Source organism: Tenrec ecaudatus, chromosome 10 (assembly GCF_050624435.1).
Source record: "Tenrec ecaudatus isolate mTenEca1 chromosome 10, mTenEca1.hap1, whole genome shotgun sequence".
Classification (NCBI taxonomy): Eukaryota; Metazoa; Chordata; class Mammalia; order Afrosoricida; family Tenrecidae; genus Tenrec; species Tenrec ecaudatus.
Window position 1 is genome coordinate 140,111,200 of NC_134539.1, and position 23,893 is coordinate 140,135,092.

At 49.8% G+C, this 23,893-nt stretch overlaps 1 protein-coding gene across 1 annotated transcript in view; it reads right to left on the reverse strand.

Annotated features, from left to right (window-relative positions):
• PLEKHM1 (pleckstrin homology and RUN domain containing M1) overlaps positions 1-23,893 on the reverse strand; it is a 45,851-nt gene that overhangs the window by 17,018 nt on the left and 4,940 nt on the right. Inside the window, exons 2-5 of the mRNA XM_075561999.1 lie at positions 20,820-20,902; positions 20,325-20,572; positions 17,450-18,076; positions 7,264-7,657 (exon numbers count right to left, since the gene is read on the reverse strand). Coding sequence (XP_075418114.1) covers positions 7,264-7,657; positions 17,450-18,076; positions 20,325-20,572; positions 20,820-20,867 — 1,317 coding nt within the window. The 5' untranslated portion in view covers positions 20,868-20,902. The remainder of the gene's footprint in view (positions 1-7,263; positions 7,658-17,449; positions 18,077-20,324; positions 20,573-20,819; positions 20,903-23,893) is intronic.

The window sequence follows — 23,893 nt, forward strand, 5'->3', positions numbered from 1 at the left end:
AGATTTTAATAGCATTCCAGATAAATGGAGTATACTTCTTTAACACAACAACTAAATCGACAAATGGCACTTTCAATGGGTTTTTACTAACAATGCTTGGAAGATGTTGGTTCACCAAGTAATACAGAAGACACTACTTCTGAGTATTGGCATACGACATTATTCAAGAAACTCACGTGTTAATGTCACCGCGTATCTCGACTGAAGAGAAGCTGGCGGCAGGCAAAGTGACATTTTGTCACTGCAGTGAACACTGTCAATTGTCTGTTTGACGTGACAGGCACAAATGATTTGAGAAAATGCCTGACGAAGGACTGGGTTTCAAGGCCACCACCTGTCTGTGAGCCAGACTTCCAACGGAAAATGGTGTGTGGAACGAGTGGGAGGCCAACTCACAGCTCCATCCCCGGAGCTTCTCTGCAAGGAAACCAGCGCACTGGGTCTGCAGCAACACACGAAGCATCCCTCCCATTTCGTCTACAGGCTACGAAAAGACGTGTCCTCCAGGATCACGGCTCAATAAAAAGAATGATTTTTACCTCTTGGACTACAGTCTTAAGATTCTAAGTAGCCATCTGATTTTCTTGATAACTGAATGGATTTGTAATTTTAATAGTGCGTACGTTTGCATACATTTATGTAGCGTTCCTTATTTCTCTTGTTGTTGACTTGTGGCTTCATTCCATTATGGTCCAATTAGAACTTTTATATGATGTCAATCTTTTAAGCTGACTGAAATGTACCTTGTGTCTGAAAGCAGTCCAGACCAAACACATGTGCTCTGTTGAGTGATGTGATCTCTTAGGTCCCAGTGGTTAAGATGATGCAGGTCTTCTGTTTCTTTATTCATTTTTTAAAATGTTCCACCCATCATCAAAAAGTGGTGAAAGTACTGTCCTTCTCTGTCTCGTAATAAATTTTGACTTAAAACTTACTGTGCACCAACGTCTTCACACATCCCTGGGGTGTCCCTGGAAGTGGAGCTGCCAAGGCATGGCAGCTGCCCCGGTTTCGGGGAGCAATCGCCCCATTTTATCTTCCCACTAACACGTGGCAAGGGTTGCACTTTCCCCACCTCCTCCCAACACTGCTCACAGCCTGTCTTTCAATCAGAGCAGTGGTTCTCACCCTTCCTCTTGCTGCGACCCTCTCGTGCAGTTCCTTCATGTGGTGATCACCCCCCAACCATAACATTATTTTTGTTGCTACTTCATCACTGTCATTTTGCTACTGTTAGGAATGGGGTGACCCCTGTGAAAGGGTCATTCGACCCCCAAAGGGGTCACGACCCACTGGTTCAGAACCACTGGATTAGATCCATCCAGTGGGGTGGGAAGTGGTATCTCTGTATACCTTTAATTTGCATTTCCCTCACGGCTAATGATGGAGAGGGCTTCTCCATGTACTCATTGGCCATTTGCATGCCTTTAGAGAAATGTTTCATTAAAGCCTTGGCCCATTTTAAAAACTGTGCTACTTTCCCCCTTTACCCATGATTTTGGCTTCATACTGAAGAACCCATCACCTGATCCAAGGCCGCGAAGGCTGGCATCTATGTTATCTTCTAGAAGTCTTCTCATTCTAGGACTCACATTTATGTTTCTGAGACTCATCTGTGTGTGTGGGAGAAGGAACAAGTCCTACCTCATTCTTTTCCGGGTGGACATTCCATGGTCCCAGCACCACCTGTTGAAGGGACATCAGGGTTTGTGGCCCTGCGTGCGGGATTTGAGGCGAAGGCGGCACCTCCTACGTGCTGCCTCTATCTTTGTTCCTCACTTCAGAGCCAGCCTCGGAGAGTCTGGCAGTCAGGCCCTGCCCTGCCCTGCTTCTGCTGCCCTCTCTCTGAATCTGCAGCAGCTCCCTGGGCTAGCGCCAGCAGACTTTGGAAATGAAGCTGAGCTCCTGGTTTCACTGGTTCAAACCCTCCCTGCCCGAAACACCCACACAGGAAGGCAGCTGCATGGCCTTCAGCGGCTGTTGGCACCAAGGAAATGGACTGCTACCCTAACACTGCTGTCTCCAACTCCTCAGTCCCTCTCCGATATGACACACTGGGCGGCCCTGAAAGGTTTGCTTTGGGCAGTGTAATCCATTTAGGTTTTACCAGATGCCCTGAGCCATAGGGGAGCTGCCTGAGGAAAACAGGCAGGAGGAGCGGCTCCCTAGCAGCCCCAGGGTCTGGCATACACAGCTGCAAATCACGTAGTACCCTCCTCGCTATCCTGAAAGATCATGCCCTCCTCCTGGAAGCGCTCCCCACTGTCCCCAGCGCACACTTGCCCCACCTCCAGCAGGGTTAGGGGCCTCAACTGGGCTCCTATGCCACTCTGTTCGTCCCATCCTAACATCTACCAGGCTGTCTGGAATTGTCATTTTTCTTGCTCTCTTCAGCATAAGTGCCTGGCACAGAGTTATAATCGATGCAGAACACACCTAACTGTTCACAGGTCCCTAACGTAAAGCAGCAAGGGCAGGGGGAGGGAGCTGGGGAAGTTATACAATTCTGCATGTTCACCGCTGAGGGAAGCTGTCTCCGCTCTGGACGAGGAGCCCCTGGGAGGGCTCAGACCCGCTGCGGGTCTGCGGCTGCCAAAAAATGACCGTTTAGGGCAGCAGAGCTCCACCTGCCTCAGGCCACCACCCTTTCACACAGGTCCGCATGTGGTGGCGACCCCCACCATAACATTATTTTCACTGCTATTGCATCACTGTCATTTTGCTACCGTGATGAATCGTCATGTAAATATTTGATATGCAGGATGTATCTTCATTGTTACAAATTGAACATAATTAAAGCACAGTGATTAATTAATCATAGAACAATATGTAATTATATACTGCGAAATATTTATGTGTCTTCCGATCGTCTTAGGCAACCTCTGTGAAAGGGTCGTTCGATCACCCAAAGGGGTCGTGACCCACAGGTTGAGAACCACTGCTCTAGGGATAATTTTTTTTTTTTGTCCTCTAAGTGTAGACAAAACCAGTGAGCACTGGTGCCCTGGTGTGCCCACACCCACCAGGCCCCCCTGGCATGAGAGGGAGGGAAGACGAGAGAAAGCTAGCTGAATGCCCTAGCTCCTTTGCCTCCCCCCTTGCTACCTTAAGCCCACCTCGCATTCGGGGTCCCCTTGCCCGCTCCTTTCCTTTTGGCAGTGGGGAAAACCACCAGTTCTACAACCAACCAAGGATCTGAAGCACAGCAGCACCTGCCACAGGGGGTTCTCAACAGCAAGGCCGCCTCAAGCCACTAAAGGTATCATGACATGAACGTCTGCAACCCAACCCAAGGAAAATCAGCCAGAGAGAGACAGCAGGTCGCTAGATGGCTTTCAATTAGGCAAAGGGACTGCCAGTACCCTCAGATGTCCCCTATGTGGGTACTTCATGGAGCTGGGTGTGGGAAACTGAGAACTAGGAAGAGTGGACAATTCTCTCCCCTCATGTGTTAAGGAATCTGGAAGGCCGAGTCGAGACCCTCATGGAGGGAGGCCTCCATGCCTGTGGGTTAGAGATGAATCCTAGTCACATTCTCCCAACTAAAGTTGTTCCCCACAATGTCCTCCCTCCTCCCCGCCACCCCCTGCAATCATGCCAATGTTAAGGAGCTGCTTGCAAGCACATGGTTGCTACGATATACTTGAAGGTTAACTGCTTGAAGGCTATTCGCCTGCCTGTTGACTGCCATCAAGAGCGATCAGACCTTATTGCCTGTCCCACCCTAAGCACAGCCCACTCCCTGCTGATAAAGGCCACAACTTGCTCCCCCGGAGAAAAGCTCAGAACCCGCCCATCTTGTTAAGTAAGTAAAGTAAGTGCCTTCCTGTCGCGTGTAAGACCTGGCATGTCCCCTTCCTGTTACACGCATGTCGCTAGCATGGCCCCTTCCTGTTACAGTATGCCTCTAACACATCCCCTTGCTGTTACGTATGTGTATGGTGTGGCTTGCACGCCTGATTTGAGATTACATAAGCCTGCGAGAGAAGACATTCGCCCTCTCTCTGGTTCCAGCCTCTGTGGAAAAGGTGAGCACTTGCATGTCTTGTCTGATGTTCCTTTAATTTACCCTTCAATTACACAATAGCCCCTAAGACCCATTGGATGTGGAGGCTGGTCCCCCACAGGGGGGGTTGGGCAGTTTAGGATCAAATCATAAGAACTGAGACTGTCCTTTACGAGTTAAATTGTGAGACCAACTGAAATTCCCCGGATCTCAGCCATGCAGGTCACCCTAGAGACACCCTCACGTGTCCTTCCCAGCAGTTACCACAACTAGCTAGTCTGTTATGCATCACCAAAGGGGTAGGGCCCTTGTCTGTCCCGTCCCATCACTGTACTCAGGAATAACACACAGTGCTTTGTTATCGAATGAGTTTTTTAAAAATGTGCACACACATACACACTTGAAAGAATGCCTAGCTCTGAGGATATGACACAGGAGTCCAACATCCCCACCCTAAAGCTATGCCCCATAGAAAGGGCGTAAGCGATAGAGCGCAGACAGGTGAGGACCATGGAGGCACCAGTGGCCCGCAGTCTACCAGGCGGTCCAGTGACTATCGGCTATGCGGAGCTCCTCCCGTGAGCCACAGGAAGGGGACCAGCACTAAGGCTCTAACAAGGAGTCACAGCACTAAGGGCCTTGGTTTCACATTCCCCAAGCCCCTGTCTAGTGATCAGACTTGCTCATGGCTGACAAGGAGACACAGCCTGTCTTGGTCAGACCAAACTGACTGCCCTAGCCAACGCACATTCTAAAGTTGGCATCTAAAGAGTCTCTCGGGAGCTCAGAGTTAGTCATTGATGCCTGCTCTCTTCTAAGGACAGAACACACACAGGCACACAGTTTCCTGGCCTCTGCCTCTCACCGCTGTTTTGCCCTCCACGCTGTTATTTAATGTGACTCTCAAAGGAAGGCACCCACACCTGTGCTAGTTACATACGCTGGTGTCAACTTGAGACTAGTAAGAGTGAAGTGAGACGTCGGACAGTGTAAGAAATGACAAAATAATAACATAAATTATCAAGGGTTCATGAGGGAGCGGTGCGGGGAGGGAGAGGAAAAAATGAGGAGCTGATGCCAGGGGCTTAAGTGGAAAGCAAATGTTTTGAGAATGATGAGGGCAATGAATGTACATATGTGCTTTATACAATTGATGTATGTATGGATTGTGATAAGAGTTGTATGAGTCCCCAATACAATGGTTTAAAAAAAAGAGTGCAGAGGTGGAGTTTAGCTTGCCAATCAGGTCACAGCTTGATGACCTCATTTGGAGACACGACAGAGATAAACAGCTCACTGGAGGCCAGACCCACACTCTCTGCTTCATCTGCCTGCTGACAAGACACATGGAGCTATGCTGATGGAAATCAGAGCCTTGGAGCTGGAATAGCCACATGGAAACCCCTGGCAGTGTTATGATGCTTCCACAACCACTGGATCCATAAGACTTTCCAACTACTGACCTATGATCTCCCTCCACTCAGCATCATTGCCTGTGTTGCATGAGTCGGAAGAGGAATTTACAGACTGCTATAAGTTATATGGGCTATTATTGGACTTAAGGACTTGATCTGGACTGGGCTGGGATATTTTCTTAATAGACAATTACTCTTATATAAAGCTCTTTCTTATACACATTGTCTATAATTTGTTTTTCTAGTCCACCCAGACTAATGCATCACCTTAGCACAAACCTAACCCACCTACCTCCCACTTCCTGAGGACAGCACAGTTCCCTGGTGGTCTAAGAAGCTGCTCACCTCATACTGCCCTTGTTAGGCAGCTGGGTTTAGAGCTTCTGAAAGCACAGACCCCATTCACATGCCCTGCCTCGACACTGTTAATAAAGGCCAATCTTTTCTCTGGGGAACTTCAGAGGCTAGAAAGGAGTCAGAGGAGATTCATCCTCTGACTAACGCTTCACTAACTATAGCACAGGGCAGTTGGCTAGAGGCTCCCCACTGTCTGGCTCTATCTGGGCTCCCCCAACTCTACCATAAAGATCCCAGGAATTGGTTTCTCACTGCCACTACAACTTATCAACGAGTGGGACTGACAGAACTACAATGTGGGCCATCTATGTGATTTAAATGTTCTTGTAACCACATTAGAAAATCCAAAGAAACAAGTGAATACCATTTCCATGTATTTTAAGCCTTTATCTAAAGCAGTGGTTCTCAATCTTCCTAAATGCTGTGACCCTTTAATACAGTTCCTCATATTGTAGTGACCCCCCAACCATAAAATTATTTACGTTGCTACTTCATAGTAATTTTGCTACTGTTATGAATCGGGTAACCCCAGTAAAAGGGTCGTTTGACCCCCAAAGGGGTCACAACCCACAGGTTGAGAACCACTGATCTAAAGAGTAGCGAGTTGGGTTGTGATTCCAAAGGTCTGCAGTTCTAAACCACCAGCCATACGTGAGGAGAAAGACAGGGTTTTCTACTCCCATTAACAGTTACAGTCTCAGAAACTCAAATGGGCAGGTCTACCCTGACCTACAGAGTCACTATGAGTCAGCACTGACTCAATGACAGTGTTATCTAAAGCATCTTAATATATAAAGCTATGAATGAAATCTCTTGCATTCTATTTACCCTAGTCTTCAAAATCCAGCATACCTTTTACACAGAACATCTCAAGTTGGACTAGCCATATTTGAAGTGTTAGATAGTTAGTCACCGTGGCTGGTGGCTGCCCTAATGCACAGTACCATTTTAAAACCTGGTGCATGCTACAAGAGGACGATGTCCAAAGCCTGCTCAAACCTCTCAAAGTCACTCCGAGTCGATTCCGTCTCATAGCCACCCTATGGGACAGAGAGGTTTCCCTGTGGGTCTACAAGACCAAATCTTTGAGGCAAATGACAGCCCCTTCCTTCTCCCCAAAGCCTGGTGTTTTCTAAAAATAATAATTTCATAGTAACAGGTACTCAGAAGGAAAGTGAGATGAAGTGACTGGCCTAAGGTCTCTGCTGCTAAGAGGGAGTGGTGAAGAGCAGAGGGTCTGCAGTCAGGTGAGAGGCAGACAGGGGAAGCCTCTGGCTCAAATCCATGACTCACAGAGCTGGAGACGTTACTTAACCCTCAGACACCAGTTAACCCATCACCATGCAGGGAGAGAGAGGGCAGTGGGAAGGAGACAGAGAATACTGGGAGTCATTAGCGAGCAAAGTCCTTCATCAGCTCTAAGGTAGGTCAAGACCCCCACCCCCCACCCCCATCCTCGCCCCCTCATATAAGTGTACCACTCACCGGACTGGTGGGCGAGGAAACCACAAGGTTTAGCCCAACTCGGTCACCCTCTAGGGGCTTCTCTGGGCCACTTCCTAGGGGAGCTGCTCTGGTCGTCTCTCCCATAGGACTGGAAGTCATCTGAGCTGAGGTGTCACCTGAAGGAGACAGCTGTGGCCAGCCCAGGGGGCCAGGCCCCTGTGAACGTGGCTCTTGCTTGTGGTCCCCATCTGGAGTTGGAGAGGAGGCTTGGGCAGGGAGTGGCCCTGCAGGCACATCAAAACGCAGGAGGGGTGTGCTGGTGTCGAAGCTATGAAGCGTGACAGACGCCTGGTGTGCAGGAGTCTCAGTCTCTCGGATCCGTGCGTTGGTTGGCACAGAGTTTACCTGGGCTTTGCTGAATTCCGACAACACCCTAGAAGTTTTTAAACAAAGAAACCTGTGTGACTGGTTGTTGGAGGGGGTGGCCAAGGCTGCTGGGCAGTGGGGAAAATGGAGAGTTGCTGCTTGCTGATGTTTCAAAAAGCCCTTATCTCCTGCCCAGGATGCAGGCAGGTTGTGTGGGCACAGAGCACAGGAGGAGGAACCGATGGCTCGGGAGCAACCTGCCACCGTTTTTTTCCAGGGCTAAGGCATGTGCCCGCCACTGTGGCTATCACCCGCAAGTCTTTTACCTTCTGGACAGTCTAGCCATGGGCTTGGAGCATTTGCTCAGCCAAAAAAAATGGCTGTGTGGGCAACTGTTTCCCCTCTACCCCCCTAGGCTACCCACCGTCTGTAGCAGAGCAGAACAAGAAGGACTACATGAACAGGAGGCCTATCTCAGGTCTTGCAGTTTCCCCTGCCGGCCCTTAAAACTCAGACTTGTGTATCTGAGAGCCTCCAGGAGCCCTGGGGGAGTATCAGGTTATATATTGGGCTGCTAAGGGCAAGGTCAGCAGTTCGAACCTGTTAGCAGCTCTGTGGGGGAAAGGTGAGGCTCTCTGCTCCAATACAGATTTACAGCCTCGGAAACCCACAGGGGCAGGTCTCCACTGATGGCAGCGAGAAACTGGAGCACATGGCAGACCAATTTGCAGCAGCGAAAGCAAGGAAGGTGAAAGCAGCTATTGGCACAATGTGTTAGGTCAAAACCATTAACGTGGTTTTTGAGCTGGGCCCCTCAACTACACATCAGCCGGCACCAAGTCCCTGCGGCACGAACCTAGGTGAAGTGAGGGCCACACAGGTTTTCTAAGTGGGCGACTCATTTACTTCCTGGACCAGAACCTGGAACACTGGTGGGCGTGGGGGTGCATGGGCGAGTCCACCTGCGAGCAGTACTAGGTATGGCGCCGAGGAAGCCTCAGCGTTCCCAGAAAATACTGCTGAGATAAGGGACACAAGGTGTGGGAGGGCATGCGCCCGGACACTGAGTCTGCACCTACTAACTTGTCCCAGGGCTAGTGCTTCCTCCCTGTCGGCAGCACTTCTGGGGGATGACAAGGAGCCATTCTTATTGCCTTGTGTACACACACCTTCCTGGCCTTCTAGAATGTGCTCCACTCCCTCTTTGGAGAATTCAAGTGGCATTTCTGAATAAACCCAGCTGCAGGCTCCCTCTTGAGATCAGGTGAGTAGGCCACTGACAAAGGTAGGGTCAGACAGCATCAAAGCGGTTGGAGCCCAAAGGACTGCACACATCGGCTTAGGCTGGGTCCACGAGCTACATCGACAGCTCTCCTTGGCTTGGGCGATGGAAACAAGGGTTTTAGAACTCACTGTGCTCTGCTCTCACCTACACCGGCAAATCCCAAACAGCCTTTCCAGACGGGACTGTCGAGAAGAGCTGAGCAGCCCAGCCATCTGTGAGCATCCGAGCTCCAACACGGGTGCTGTCATGGATTGAAATGTGTCTTGGCTGGGCCATGACTCTCAGTGGTTTGGCGGTTACGTCGTGACGTAGCCATCCCCATGATGTGATCTGATGTCATCAGCTAATTAGCTGTATGGGGTAAAAAACCCTCCCTCAGGTCCTGAGTTTCCCTGGGGTGTGACCTGCACCATCTTTCATTTTGCAAGAGATAAACAGAGAGAAACCAAGCAGAAAAGGGAGGACCTGACTACCACCAAGAATGAACAGTCAGGAATGGAGCATGTCCTTCGGACCCGAGGTGCCCTGTGCCTCCTAGACCCAGAGGAAGACTGAGGTGAAGACACACCGAGATCTCCAGGGAATGGTGGCCCACAAGTGTTTAAAGGTGACAAGGACCTTCCTCTAGAGCTGACAGAAAGACTTCTCCCAGAGCTGCTGCTCTGCATTTAGTTTTTGTCAAAGAGTAAGTTTCCATTTGCTAAAGTCACTTACGGTGGCATCTGTTACAGTATCGCTAGAGAAGTAAAAACCGGTGCCAAGACACTTTAATAAGGAAAGAATAGTCTTTTCAACAGATGGTGCTGGGGCAACTGAGTATCCATATGCAAAAGAATAAACTTGGGCCCCTGCCCTAAACAAACGAAAAGAAACTCCACAGCAACCCTGCAAGTCAGTGCAGAACTCCCTCTAGGGGCCTCTGAGGCTGCCAATCTCTAGGGGAGCAGAAAGCCTCCATCTTTTACCCTTGGAGTGGCTTAGTGGTTTTGAATTGCTGACCTTGCAGTATGCAGGCCAATGCATAACCCACTGTTGCCACCAGGATCCCTTGCCCCTATCTTACACCATATAAAAAAATCACCTCAGAATGGATCTCAGGCCCAAATATATGAAGCAAATTATAAAACTCTCAGAAGCAAACATAGGTGTAAATTTTTGTGGTCTTGGATTAGACAATGAACTCTTAGATACTATAACAAAAGTATAAGCAATCAGTGAAATAACAGATAAATTAGACTGGATCGAATGAAACACCTTTGTGCTTCAAAGCATACTATTAAGAAACTAAAAAGACAATCCATACAGGGAGGTTTTTTTATTATAAATCACACTATCTGATAAGGGTCTAGTATTCAGAATATAAAAAGAGCTCGTGTAACTCAATAACAAAAGACAAATCATCTAATTGAAAAAATGTACATGGGGTTTATTTGAATAGATAATCCATAAAGAAGATATACAAAAGGTCTAGGCACACAAAAAGAGGTTCAGTACCATAATCTATCGGGCCAATGTAATGCAAAGCCACGAGATAGCATTTCATAATGAAAAAGCAGTAACAAGCGTGGGCCAGGGTGGGGGGGGGCATGAGAACCTCTCGCAGTGCTGGTGGCCAAGTAAAATGGGGTGGACCCGGGGAAAGGCGTTGGGCAGTTCCTCAGAGTTACGTATGGTTATGCACGATCTAGCAATTCTACTCCTACTCTTAATCCAGGAGAACCAAAGTGGAAGTCCACACAAACACTTGTTCAGGAGTGGTCATAGCGGAATTATTCCCAATGGGTGGAAAGTGGAAACACTAGCCTTCCCTATCCCGTGCTGTCATGACAGAAATCCCCTAAGGAGGCTGTTTTACCCAACAGAAATGTACTGTCGCACAGTTTAGAAGGCGCGAAATCTGCAGCCAGGGTGCCAGCCCTAGGGGGAGACTTTCTGCTGGCTCTAGAAGTTCCTTGACTCTGGAGCTTCTGTGATCTTCCTGTGGCTTGGTTCCCTCTTCCCCATCTCTATTCTGTGAACTTATTTAATCTCTCTTATATTTTAAGAAGAAACCGAGTCAAGACACACTCGACGGTAAATCTGCCTCCTTAATGCAACAAAGACAGCTCCCTCCCAAACAGAATGATAACCACAGGCACAGTGGTTAGGGTATACTTGGAGGACACAATGTATCCTGTGACACACATCCTGTGTTTGTAGCGGATGAATGGACAAAGTGCGATAGCTATACAACAGAGTGTTTCTTCAACCAAAATACACGGTGTAACAAGGAGCCCACTGGAAAACATCATGCTATGTGAAAGATGAAAATCACAGAAGGCTACAGAATCTATGATTCCACTTGTATGAAGTGACCAGAGCAGAGAAGCCCCTACCTAAAAGGAAGTGGTTTCGTTTCAGAGGGATGACCATGTTCTCAGAAAGTAGTGAGGGTTGGACAACCTTGTGAATATACTCAAAGCCACTGGATTGTCGCTTAAGGGGCTCAATGTTAGGCTCTGTGAATCACAGCATACAGTGCAGTCAGTGACTTCACACGGCCCTTCTGTTTCTCCAGGGGAGACAGACGAGGCTTTCAACTTCCAGACAGAGAAGAGCACAGGAGCAGTTGTACCCTGGCCTCGAGGGCGGCGATGAGTCAGACAGACGTGCTGGCAGCGAGTCAGAGAGAGAGGTGGGACTGGTCAGTTGTGCCATCTGTGGTTTAAAGTGAACCATCTCAAAAGCAGAAAGGGGGACCTCACTACCATCAAGAAAGACATGTTAAGAGTAAAGCGTGTCTTTGGGACATGGGATCTCTGCACTGAACCTTCTCCATCAGGAGGCAGGGAGCCGTGACACTGGAGAGAGTGAGGGGTAGAGAGGGGTGGGGGCAGAGAAACAGGAGCAGCAGAGGCAGCAGAACTGGCATGAGACAGAGCAGAGGGCTTCCTGGCTTACAGAGCAAGAAAGCTGAGTGCCACGGTTTACTGGCAGAGTGAGGGGCCTCTGGCCATGTATTGGCGACGCTAAGAGAGCGTTGTAGCACTTGACAGAGCAGAGGCCCAGGGGTCGAGAGGCCTGCGAGTGTCTGGGGCATGGCTGAGAAAAGACTGCCCTGACCAAAGAACTGCATCCCACTTGTTTCTGATCCGGAAACGTCTCTAATAACCTGTTCTCTCTCTAATAAATCCCACGATCACGAGTATTCCCTGCGTGGCCAGTGTCATGACTTATCAAACTCAACAGAGAAGTGCAGAGTGTCGTGGGAGGAAGAGCTGATGTGCGAATTGGTTAAAAGATTGTCTGGCCTCTGCCTCAGAGGAATCGGCCTTGGGTGGCTGACGCAGTTGATCTTGATTCTCTCTCTCCTTTGTGAAGTTAGAGGAGGCAGCTACTGCCTACACATCATTCTTACACAGCTCAGTTGGCGAAAAGAAAAGAAAAAAGGTAACCAGTCTTAGAAAGGCATGCAAGTGTTTGTGGAACGGTTCTGGGAAGGAGAAGGGAGCGGCAGATGAAGACAGGCTGTGGCTTGAATGTCTCACTCAAAAAACAGAAACAAACCCAAGATTGCAACCTGTAGGAAGCGGGCGGACATTGCGGTCTGCAGACATAAGAGCCGTCTCCACGGGCAGAGGGCAAAAAGAACATCTGCTCTTACTGTTTATGGCCCAACCGTGGTGACAGAATGAGGCCACTTTCTAAAATGTAGCAGCTCTGACGAGCGCCCTCCACGAAGCCCTAGCTCCTCGCAGGCTCCTTGGAGCTCGTGTGGTAAAGAATAGGAGCAGGGCTGGCAGGTCCAACTGGCCTGGGCTAACACACGGCTGTGTGGCCCACGACACGCTCTTCAAGTCCACAGGCCTCAACTGTACCCCATCTCTTGGAATGGTGACGAGGATGAAATGAGATTATCGAGAGAAAGGCTCAGGAGAGTGTCTGGCGTGAAGTATTCAATACATGTCAGCTACAGGTTGTGACTGTGGTTGTTTTTATAACCAGTGATAAGACTGCTCAGTTTCCATGTGCACATGTATAAAATTTAGAGATGGGAGCTGCACTACCCAAAACACTAACGCTGATTACAAATATGCTCCAACCCAAGAAATGACAAAGTGAACTGGGAGGCAGAAGAAGGGAGTAGCTGAATGTCCGTGGAAATGCCATCAAACGGTTAAGACGGTGGTGGGATGAACACTGAGAGCTTGCACCAAATGCAAACCATGGTCCAGGATGATGAAGAGCATCGGCAGAGCCAGTACCAGTGCTCAGGCCCCGGGAAGACAGTCACACTGTCATGTGCATCATGTGTAACAGTGCAGGAAATGAGATTTTGATTAGAAAAACTAAGGAATGTCAAGAAAATGCAACAAAGAAACGAATCCATGAAACTGTTCTGATCCATTGTTGCTTGCCTAAGGACAGCGGTTTTCAAACATTTCTTTAAAAAACATTTAAAGTTAAAACTCCATTTAGGTAACTGGAAAAACTACATATATGTATGTGTATATATATATATATATATATATATATATATATATATATATATATACACACACACACACACACACACACACACACACACATATATAATGTGTGGTATGGATATATGGTATAGTGCTCACTTCCACACTGGGCTACAATCCACAAGCCAGCAGTTTGAAACCAGCAGCTGCTCCTCTGTAGAAAGATGGGGCTTTCTACTCCTGTAAAGAGTTACAGTCTCAGAAACCCACAGGGGCAGTTCTGCTTTGTTCTATGGGGTCGCTGTAAGTCAGAACTGACATGATGGCAGTGGGTTGGTCCACATAGATTCCTGTATGTGTACACACACACACACACACACAGCATGGCCTGGAGAATCTGGATGACCACTTTATGAAAGACCGCTGCCCTGTGACTTGGGGCTCGTGGTTCCCTGAGCACATGGGCCACGCTGTGATTTTCCAGACACTATTCTGGGAGTCAAGGGCATTGAGGTGGGCAGCAAATGCTACGAATCACTTCCTCCAAGGAAAGGCCTCGTGATATTGCCATCGGACAGATATTATCAGCCAAAGTTTTGCAACAGTTTATAAAAAGATTAGTGGGAGCATAAATGTCACAAGGTACCCACCAATAAAAGGACATTAACTCCTGAACACATGATAAATGGGGAAATACTGAAGTTGTCAAGGATTTCCTTTTACCTGAACCACAGCCAAAGCTCATGGAAGCAGCAGTCAAGAATTCAAATGATGGAAAGCACTCATGAAGGTCAACAGACAGACCTGGAACTATTTATAGACTTTTCTTTTTTTTGCTGTGGGTTTGTTGTTGTTTTCTTTTATTATGTTTTGATTTGTCTTGTTTTTGTGTTTATTATTGCCTCTGCATGTCTATCTAGATAAGATAGGCAGAACAATCCGGAGGAGAAAACAGACTGAAGAGAGACATGGGAGAGGGATAGGTGGGGGAAAGCAAGCGGAGGTGCCAACAAACTCAGGGACAAGGGAGTAACAAGTGACCTAAAACGATGGCAAGGAGGGTGTAGGATGCCTAGTAGAGCTCGATCAAGGGCAATGTAGCCGAGAGGAATTACCAAAACCTGAATGAAGGCCGAACATGATGGTGGGACAAGAGAAAAGTATAGGGGAGTAGAGGAAAGAACAAGGTGGCAAAAGACATTTACAGATACTGCCATGCACATATGTAAATATGTGTATATAAAAACAATACGTTTATATTGTTTTTAATGTTCATAATGAAAGGGAAATAGATCTATGTACACATATTTATTTGTTAAGCATTAAGGCAGCAGACAGACATTGGACTTCTACTCAAGTCCTCCCTCAACGCAAGAACACTTTGTCCTAATAACCCAGATTCTGTGATGCTCACCTTTCCTGACATGATCACTGAAGGCAAATGGGTACACAAGCAAATGTGGTGAAGAAAGCTGATGGTGCCCGGCTATCAAAAGTTCGAGCATCTGGGGTCTTAAAGGCTTGAAGATAAACAAGTAGTCATCTAGTTTGGAAGCAACTAATCCCACACAGAAGAAGCACACCAGCCTGTGTGATCACAAGGTGTTGACAGGATCAAGTATCAGACATCAAAGATCCAAAACAAAAAATCATATTGATGCGAATGGGGAGGACGGCGGAGTGGACCTAAAGCCCATCTGTAAACAATTGGACATTCCCTTACAAAAGGGTCACAAGGAAGAGACAAGCCAGTCAGGGTGCAGTACAGCACCGAGGAAACACAACTTTCTCTAATGCTTCCTCTCCCTCCCTCCCCCACCCATACTATCATGACCCCAATTCTCCCTTACAAATCTGGCTACACCAGAGCATGTACACTGGTGCAAATAGTAGCTTGAAGCATGGATAAACTCCTCAGGACCAATAATGAGAGTGTCAATGCAAAGAGGGTAAGGGTAAGGAGGGGGGAGAAATGGGGGAACCAATCACAGTAATCAACATATAACACTGCCCCCACCCCAGGGGGATGGGCAACAAAAAAGTGGGTGAAGGGAGACAGTGGTCCATGTAAGACATGGGTGCTGGATGGTGACTAAGAACACGGAGACGAGCTGACGCCCTTGAATGAGGGTGCTGGTGAAGAATACTGACAGAGGGACAAACCAAACGAATACTCCTTAGAAGTGATGATGCTAAGACGAAGTCTCATGCACTTTGGACATGTTACTGGGGGAAACCAGTCCTTAGCAAAGGACGCCATACTTAGTCAAGTAGGAAGGATAGAAGGAAGGAAGGAAGGAAGGAAGGAAGGAAGGAAGGAAGGAAGGAAGGAAGGAAGGAAGACCTGCAGTGAAACGGATTAAAACAGCGGCTGCAGCGGCAGCTCACACCTCACAGCTACGAGGGTGGTGCAGGGCAGGCCGTGCTTCCTTCTGCTATACGTGGGGCTGCTGGGAGTCAGAAGTGACTCAACAGCACCCTCGCCTAGCCTTCCCAGAAGGAGCCCTGGTGGTACAGGGGTTAAAAGTGTTTGGCTATTCATGGAAAGGCAGGCGGCTCAAGTTTCCTTTAGGGAGTAACGCTTATCTCCATTTTCCAGATACAGTGAGGACATCATGGTCAGAGAAGTTGAGTAATTTACCTGGGGTCACACACTGTGAATGGAAGTCTCAGGCAGTGTGATCCTAGTCCAAACTCTTAACCACTGCCCCGTACCTGTGAGGGCCATATTGCACCCAAACAAGGTGGTCTGTGCCCTTGGTTTCTGGGAGATAAGCTCTAACACTTTGCTCTCCCCAGTAATCAAATGCTCCAGTCCTCACCTAACGTAACGGGGGATCCTAGAGAGTTGACTCTTGGATGGCGGCTGGCCAGAAAGACAACCCTGTGGTAGCAACCTCGAGATGACCTCCTGATCTCAAGCAACCTTGGAGGAGGGACTAGAGTTTGGATTACACACTGAGACGCCCAGAAAAGCTCTGGGTAAGGAAGCTTCCTGGGCTCCCTGACTGGTGAGAGACATGATGCAGTGGGAGAGCAGCACGTCCCTTTTAGGGACACAGAAGCTGTGCGCTGGGAACCCTCCCAAATCTAAGCTCACGCATCTCTTCATTTGTATCTTTTTCCTACAATGAAGCTATGATCCTAAGTATAACACTTTGCATGAGTTCTGTGAATCGTTCCAGTAAATTACTGAACCCAAAGGGGTAGTGTGTGCCAACTGTTCGGAAAGAGATCATACTCCTAGAGGGGGGAGGCAAGGGGGAAGGAAGCAAACTCAAAAGGACAAAAATAAGACCAGGCTTATTGGTCAGATATAGACTGGTAGACCCTATGGCTCTTAGTCACCTTTAAATCTGGAAATGAACTCACCCCTCTGGCTCAGTTTTCAGGCAAACAGTTGGCAGATCTCGAAGGGAACAATAGCATTAGCGAGCTATGCCCACCTATGAATACTCAGCCATTCGAGATCACGAGAGCAGCAGTTAGCCAAGCACAAAGTTCAGGAGGGTTCGGACTGGAGGAGGGATGGAAACAGAAAGCACAGGAAGAAAGTGGGATAAGTGGTGTTACATTAAAGAGATTGTAACTAACGAGATGAAACAAAATGTGCATGAAATGTTGATTGTAAAACTGATGATCTGCTCTGTAAACCATCACTCAATTCACAATAAAAAAATTTTAAAAAACAAAGAGACAGTGGGAGCCAGCAGATCGGAAATCAGGGTGACTGGAAAGCCCTGAGCTTAAGGTTGGTATCCTAAGGAGGCAGACACTATGCCTCAATGTAAAAGCAGCAAGCCAGAAGTGCGGTGTCATGGGGTCGGGGCAGTTCGGCAGTCTCGAAGACCGTGCAAGCGAGCTGCTCTGATTCTGGGTGGTTAGGGGGAGGAAGATGTCAGAGCTGGCCCTCAATGACCTCTGAGCCCCAACTCCAGTCTTCTCACTGCCCTCAAGTTGCTGCTAGTGACAGCTCCTGGCAGCTCCAGTCGCTGAAGAAGGGGGGTATCTCCTTTGTCTTTCTTTCTACGCGAATGAAGTTCGGTGCTCAGGGACCATCAGGACTTCCATGTGAATTCAAGGAAGGAGGGCAAGAGGGAAGAAGAGGGGGCGGGGGGGCACTCACTCTTGCAGAGACTGGTCGGAATCCTCAGCATTTGCTGTCCCCAGGTCCGAGTCATAGGACATGGGCTCCTCGGTGCGCTCTGGACTCTTGGAGCCATTTTCTTGGAGGAGGCAGCTGTCGGAGTTCAGGCTGCAGGAGAGCTGCGATGAACTGGCCGTGTCCAGGCTGAGGGAGGAGGCAGTGAGCTTCCTGTTCCGGTGAATCTTATGGCCCGAGTGCTGGACTTCAATGTCTTCTGAGCCTGAGGAGTGGGACATGGAATCCAGAGACTCCTTGCGCTGGAGTTCCGCCCCAGAGGTAGTGAGAGGGTCGAGCTCAGAGAGCGGGCACAGTCCGGAGAGGGCCAGTGGGGTGAGAGTCCACTCGTTGAGGATGGCAGACTTGTAAGAGAGTTCGAAGGACAAAGATGTTAGTCCCTGCAGGAAGCTGAGGAGAAACTCGCCCTCCTCGGCGTCTCGCAGCAGGGCTGTGGGCTGGTAGTAGTCGCACAGCCGCGCACGCTCCTGGAGCAGCAGCTTCAGGTAGCACTCCATCAGGCCGTCGTTGAGGGCCAGGCGGAGCCAGGCCCGGCAGCGGCCCACGTCTGTGTTGACAAAGACCAGGTGCTCCAATTCGGAGACGATGTGCCTGGGGAGGGGAAAGCAGACCTGGTTCAAGGACCTGCCTCGAGCCCCAGTGAACCCAGAACAGTGACTGCAAACAGACATCAAATAATCCTCACTGCTATTCAGTCGATGCCAACTCCGAGCAACCCTACAGGATAGGGTAGAACTGTCCCCGTGAGTTCCTGAGACTTTGAAAGAAGAACAGCCTTTCTCCCGAGGCGTGGCTGGTGGTTTCAAACTGCTGACCTCTCAGTTAGCAGCCCCATGCGTAACCACTCTGCCACTAGGACTTCTCATGCCTCAATGTAGAGCGAGAGACTGTGAGAGAAAAGGCATCAAAGGGCAGGAGGCACCGGATATGTAACAAGAGTGGGGAGCACTCTGATTACAACCCTGGGAGGTGATTCAGTTGCCAAGCAATAGAAGAGGGGCAAAGTAGGGTAATGGTTCCCCAAACAGAACCACCGTGGAACTTGATCAGGACGGGTTCTGAGGCCCCACCCTAGTAAAGGAGACTCAAGGAGGCTGGCATCCCCAGGTATCTGGGAGCCTATGAGCTATAGAGGATCCCTGGTGGTGCAATGGTTTAAGCTTCAGGCTGCTAACCTCGAGGTTGGTTGTTCAAACCCACTACCTGCTCCTCTTGAGAAATAAGAAGCTATCTGATCCCATAAAGATTTAGAGTCTGGGTGATCTTAAGGAGCAGTTCCACTCGGTGCTAGAGGGTCGAGATGAGTCAGAATGCACTCAACAGCAGTGGGCTTATGGGCTGCAGGAAAGTTTGCAGATTTCCAGGGTGCATTCTCTGAACAGAAAAATCAGCCAATGTCAGTTCCCGAATCCCTGGGTTTGAGGTAAAAATCTCTCCTCTCAACTACCCAAGTCCCCATTGATGGACTTAATGAAAGATCATGTGAGATCAGGGAGCAATGGGACATCCGCTGTCAGCCAGGAGAGAGGCAAGAATCTGAGACAGGACAGTGGCAGCAGGTATGGCAAGGAAGATCTGCGACTGACAAGGTACTATGAGCCTGAAGGTGGCATCTGATAGCCCTTAGAGGCACGTGGCTAGTTAGGGGCAGGGCCCAAAGATACGTGTCTCACAAGTAGACATCCAGCGGTTCTTCCTGCATTCCACTCCTTCAAATATCCCATGCCTACTTACGAGGGCAGTAGTCCCTGCCCCCTTATCCATGAGGGATACATGGTTGCCTGAAATGATGGAAACTATGGACCCCAAGCATGCTATGCTTTCCCCTATACATACATACCTACCTACCTATGATAAGGCGTAGTTTAGGAAACAGGAGATTAACAGTAACTAGTAATAAGAGAGGACAATTACCAAGTAAAGCCAGGTCACTTGAACCCAGGCCCTGTGACCCTGTGACAGCTGTAGAGGGACGAAGGGGCCAGCGGTGCAGACCAGGGAGACGCTGGACAAAGGGCTGACTAACCACCTGAGTGGGGTTGTGGGAGACTTTATCGTGCTACTCAGACCAGTGCGCAATTCAAAACTTACGAATTGTTTGTGCCTGGAATTTCCCGTTTAATACTTTGGACCACAGTTGACAGTGGGTAATTGAAACTGGAAAGCAAAACCAAGGATCTGGAGGTGACTGCTACAATATTTAATGCACGATGTTAGAACAGTCTAAGGCAGAGTTGGCAATCTGACTTCATAAAGGGCCACAAAGTAAATGCGAGGGGCTTCACAAATTCTGTGAGAAAACGGAATGAAAAAATGATGGATTTTTTTCCATGAACTTTGGGACGCTCCCTTGTATTTTTGGGTTAGTGGGTCCCACCAACCTCAGCCCTGAAAAGGCTGGGGAGAAAGAGTCGCAGGCAGCATGCGTATGAACGGCCGCGGTGATGTTCCAGTGAGGCTTGTTTCACTAAAGCAGGGATGGCCCGTGAGCCCTGGCTTGCCAACTGCCATTAAAGCGGGTAGGCTAAGCTTTTCAGCCGCGGCAAACATACAAAATGTTTGTGTGGCACCCTGAGGTAGTGGAGGAGGGTGCTCCAGCTAGAGGAGACCAGCCCTGCGACACAAGGCAGCCCCACACCATCCCTACGGCCCGAGGGTTGCAGACCTTAAGGGCACCCTGACTGGGAAGCCTAGGCCAGGATAAACCCTGCAAGGTCTCCCCCACCTACTGTCTCTACCCTAGAACCCAGGGAGGCGCCAAGTGGTTTCCTCACAGTGGGAGAGGAGGAACCAAGTGCCCCACACTGCCCGAGGCAGAGCCCCTCCAGGCTGAGCTCACTTGTGGGTCACGGCTTTCAGGAGGGGCCAGAAGACGGGTTGAGGCAGTGGCTTCTGGTAGGCGCTTTTCTTCCTCTTTCCTCCGGCCTCCGCGCGGATGTGCTTGGCGTGCAGGCCGTGGATGAGCACAGCCTCCAGGGCGCTGCACATGGTGTTGGCATCCCCGTCCTCACTGGTGACCACTGTGTCGGAGGACACGTACTGCTTCTGCAGCGCCTTCACTGACCCCACCAGCTTCTTCTTGATGACCTAGGCAGGGCCACACATACATAACATAGGCCTTTAGAGCAACAAGTACACATGCCACTGACTACCCAGGTGACAGGTGGCGTAGCTTCACTCCAGTTTGGTTGCCTACTCCAATAAGATGCCTGAGAAAGGGCAGCACCTCCTCAGAGGCCTGCTTCTGCTACAACTGTTCTGGAGCTCCAGGCTGAAGCCGATGAGACAGCAGTGGTCTCTCCTTTACCCCCCTGACCCTCCCCTGCCCACCTACCGGGATGGCAGCCCGGGGGTCCAGTCCATTCTCCACCACTGAGAGCATCTCCACGCGCGCAGCAGCTGCCAGTCACATGACACCTGCCGAGAGAGGGGGCCAGGTGAGCAAGCTCCCAGACCAGGTCCCTTCCCAGCCAGCGTGCCCAGTCTATTCAGAAGTCAACTGCAAGGTCTTCTGAATACAAAACAGAAAGTGGATTCTAAGGAAGTGGAAACAGGAAGGGAACCAGCAGAGGGCTCTGGCCTGTGGTGAGGAGTGCAGTGCATGCTGGTGCAGGGCCCCTGGCACCAAAGCCGGGGATCGAAGTGCCTGTGGGAAGAAGGTTGGGAGGAGGGAGGCAGGTTAGTTTAGATGATGAAGATGCCATGGATCTACTGGGACAGCACCCCCAACTCTGGCCCCAGCCCCAGGCCTCTCGGTTCAGCATCCAGAGTATAACTGATACAGCTTTCAAAGGGAAGGACTCTCCTGCTACATGTCTGTGTTTTCTCCAGGCTCTGAGGCTTCAGCAGCACAGAGACACAGCCAAATGGAGGGCCAGTAAGGGTGCGAATCTGTTCCTCTCCCCAACCAGCGAGGCATACTTGGGCAGGGTTAGCAGACCCCTCTGATGGAGATTGGCAAAGCCCTGACCACAGGGTCTAGTATATACCAAGTGCTCAGTAAATGGTTCCTAGGACCCCTGATGTGGCCACTCAAACACACAAAGAACACCATCGTCTACAGGAGCGTGCCAAGTACCTTCGGGTGGCTTTGCTCTCTCAGTCAGAGAGCTAAGGAAATCAAGCTGCCCATGGTAAAGATCCCCTGACTCCCCAAGTGGGATAGCCACCACTTGTACCCTCCCTCACCGGGAGCCCTGCTAGGAAGGAGGCCTCAAGGAGTCCTGGCAGGGAGAGGGTGCAGGGCAACACAAAGTCCGGCCTGGTCGGAGAGGGTTATAGGAGAGCGGCGGAGCAGGAAGTTTGGAAGGAGAGCAACAGGGTGGACCCAGAGAGTAGAAGATGCTGATCCTCTCAAGGGCAAACAGGACCCAGAGCGGCCCTCCTTGTGCAAGATGCATGGAGGGAGCAAGGAGGGACATGCCCAGACTCAGCTTGCAGACTCCGCTCTGGTCAAGACCCCTTGGAGAGCTACAAAAATGCACTCTCTCAACACAGTCCCTGTGACGACCACACTCTTCACAGTCTCCATCCCCACAGCAAGACTAGAGGTGGCTTTTGTCCTTAGAAACCTCTGAATCAGAGCAGCCCCGGGCCCCTAGGTGTCCCTCCCCTAGGTGCCAGATAGGGGTTTATCTTTGCACAGCACTCTAGAGTGGGCAAAGCACAGAGGACTCTCGGGGCTCTCTCCTAGGGGCAAGCTCCACTCTTGGCGACCAGACAGTGGGGAAGGATGCGTGTGCCGTGGCCCAAAGTCACCTCTGGAGCAGGCTGGGCTCCCTCAAGACTGTCCATGTCCAGCCCAGAGGCACCTTCCCCATAGGCTGAGAAACAATGTCAGTTCTTCTAGACTCCAGATTTCTGGGTTCATGCAGTTAGGGTGACCCACCACCAGCCTACTTGCCCTTAGGTGTCCCTTGGAGCCTGAGTCTTTAAGGAACTGATCTGTCTTCCGGTCACACCTTTAGGTCATACAACAGCCTAGTAAGCAACTGCAAAGCCAGCCCTGAGCCGACTCCGACTCACAGCAACAATGCACACGGTCTCCGCTCTCTGTGCCTGAGCCACAGCACCACCAGCACACTTTGGAAGAGATCCTTTGCCTAAGGAGCCCTACTAATGTAGCAAGTTACCTGTCAGGCTGGAACCACAAGGTCAGTAGTTAGCTGTTCTTCAGGAAGATTAGGCTCTTTGCTCGGGGCCTTGGAAACGCCCAGGGCTGTTCTACTCTGTCCTATGGGTGGGTCCCTATGAGTAAGTCAGAATTAACTCCATGGCAGTGGGTCTGGAGGGTGGAAAGGCAGTGGATTCTCAGCAGGGGGTCAATCTGGTATGAACCAGTTGGATGCCCTGGGAATCCCAGGGTCTGGCTGTGTTTGAGGTGCTACTGCACCTTCTCAGTGACTGCTGCTACACCTCACTAGCCCTGAAATCTTGCACGTGCTCTGACTCATCTCCTGAGCCACTGACATGGAAGGACCGTCGGACACGCCTGGCCCAGTCCCCACCTAGCTCGGGGGCCTCTGAAAGTTTGTACGAAAATTCCATTCCCTTTCCATTCCATTCTTCCATGAACACTTGAGGCCCCTACATATATAGTCTGTTTCTATGAGCCTCCATTTCAGCGAAGTTGCGCCTTCCTACTACTGCCTTAATCAAACAAAAAGTTTCTAAAAAAAACCCACAAAACAACAAAAAACCCACTACCATCCAGATGATGCCAACTCCCAGCGACTATATAAGGCAGAGCGTTTTCTCCCCCAGAGTGGCTGGCGGTTTCAAACCGCCCACCTTGAGGACCCCAGCCCGACGAGTAACTCCTCAGTTATATATGCTGTTACACAAATGTCTAGACTTACTCTGAGCACTTCGGTTTTTAACAAGAGGCAATCCAGGGTCTCCAAGACCCTAGACCGGTGGTTCTCAACCTGTGGGTCGCAACCCCTTTGGGGTCAAACGACCCTTTCACAGGGCTCGGCCGATTCATAACTGTAGAAAAATGACAGTGAAGTAGTAGCAACGAAAATAATGTTATGGTTGGGGGTCACCACCACATGAGGAACTGTATGAAAGGGTCGCAGCATCAGGAAGGTTGAGAACCACTGCCCTAGACTCTAAGACTGAACATCCAGAGGCCACGGCTTCTTCCTCAGGCCTCTCCTCCTAGACCAGCGGTTCTCAACCTGTGGGTCGCAACCCCTTTGGGGGTCGAACAACCCTTTCACAGGGATCACCTAATACATCCTGCATATCAGATATTTACATTATGGTTCATAACAGTAGCAAAATTACAGTAATGAAGTAGCAACGAAAATAATTTTATGGTTGGGGGTCACCACCATGAGGCTAAACCTTTCTACTGCTGTGACCCTTTAATATAGTTCCTCATGTGGCGGTGACCCCCAACCA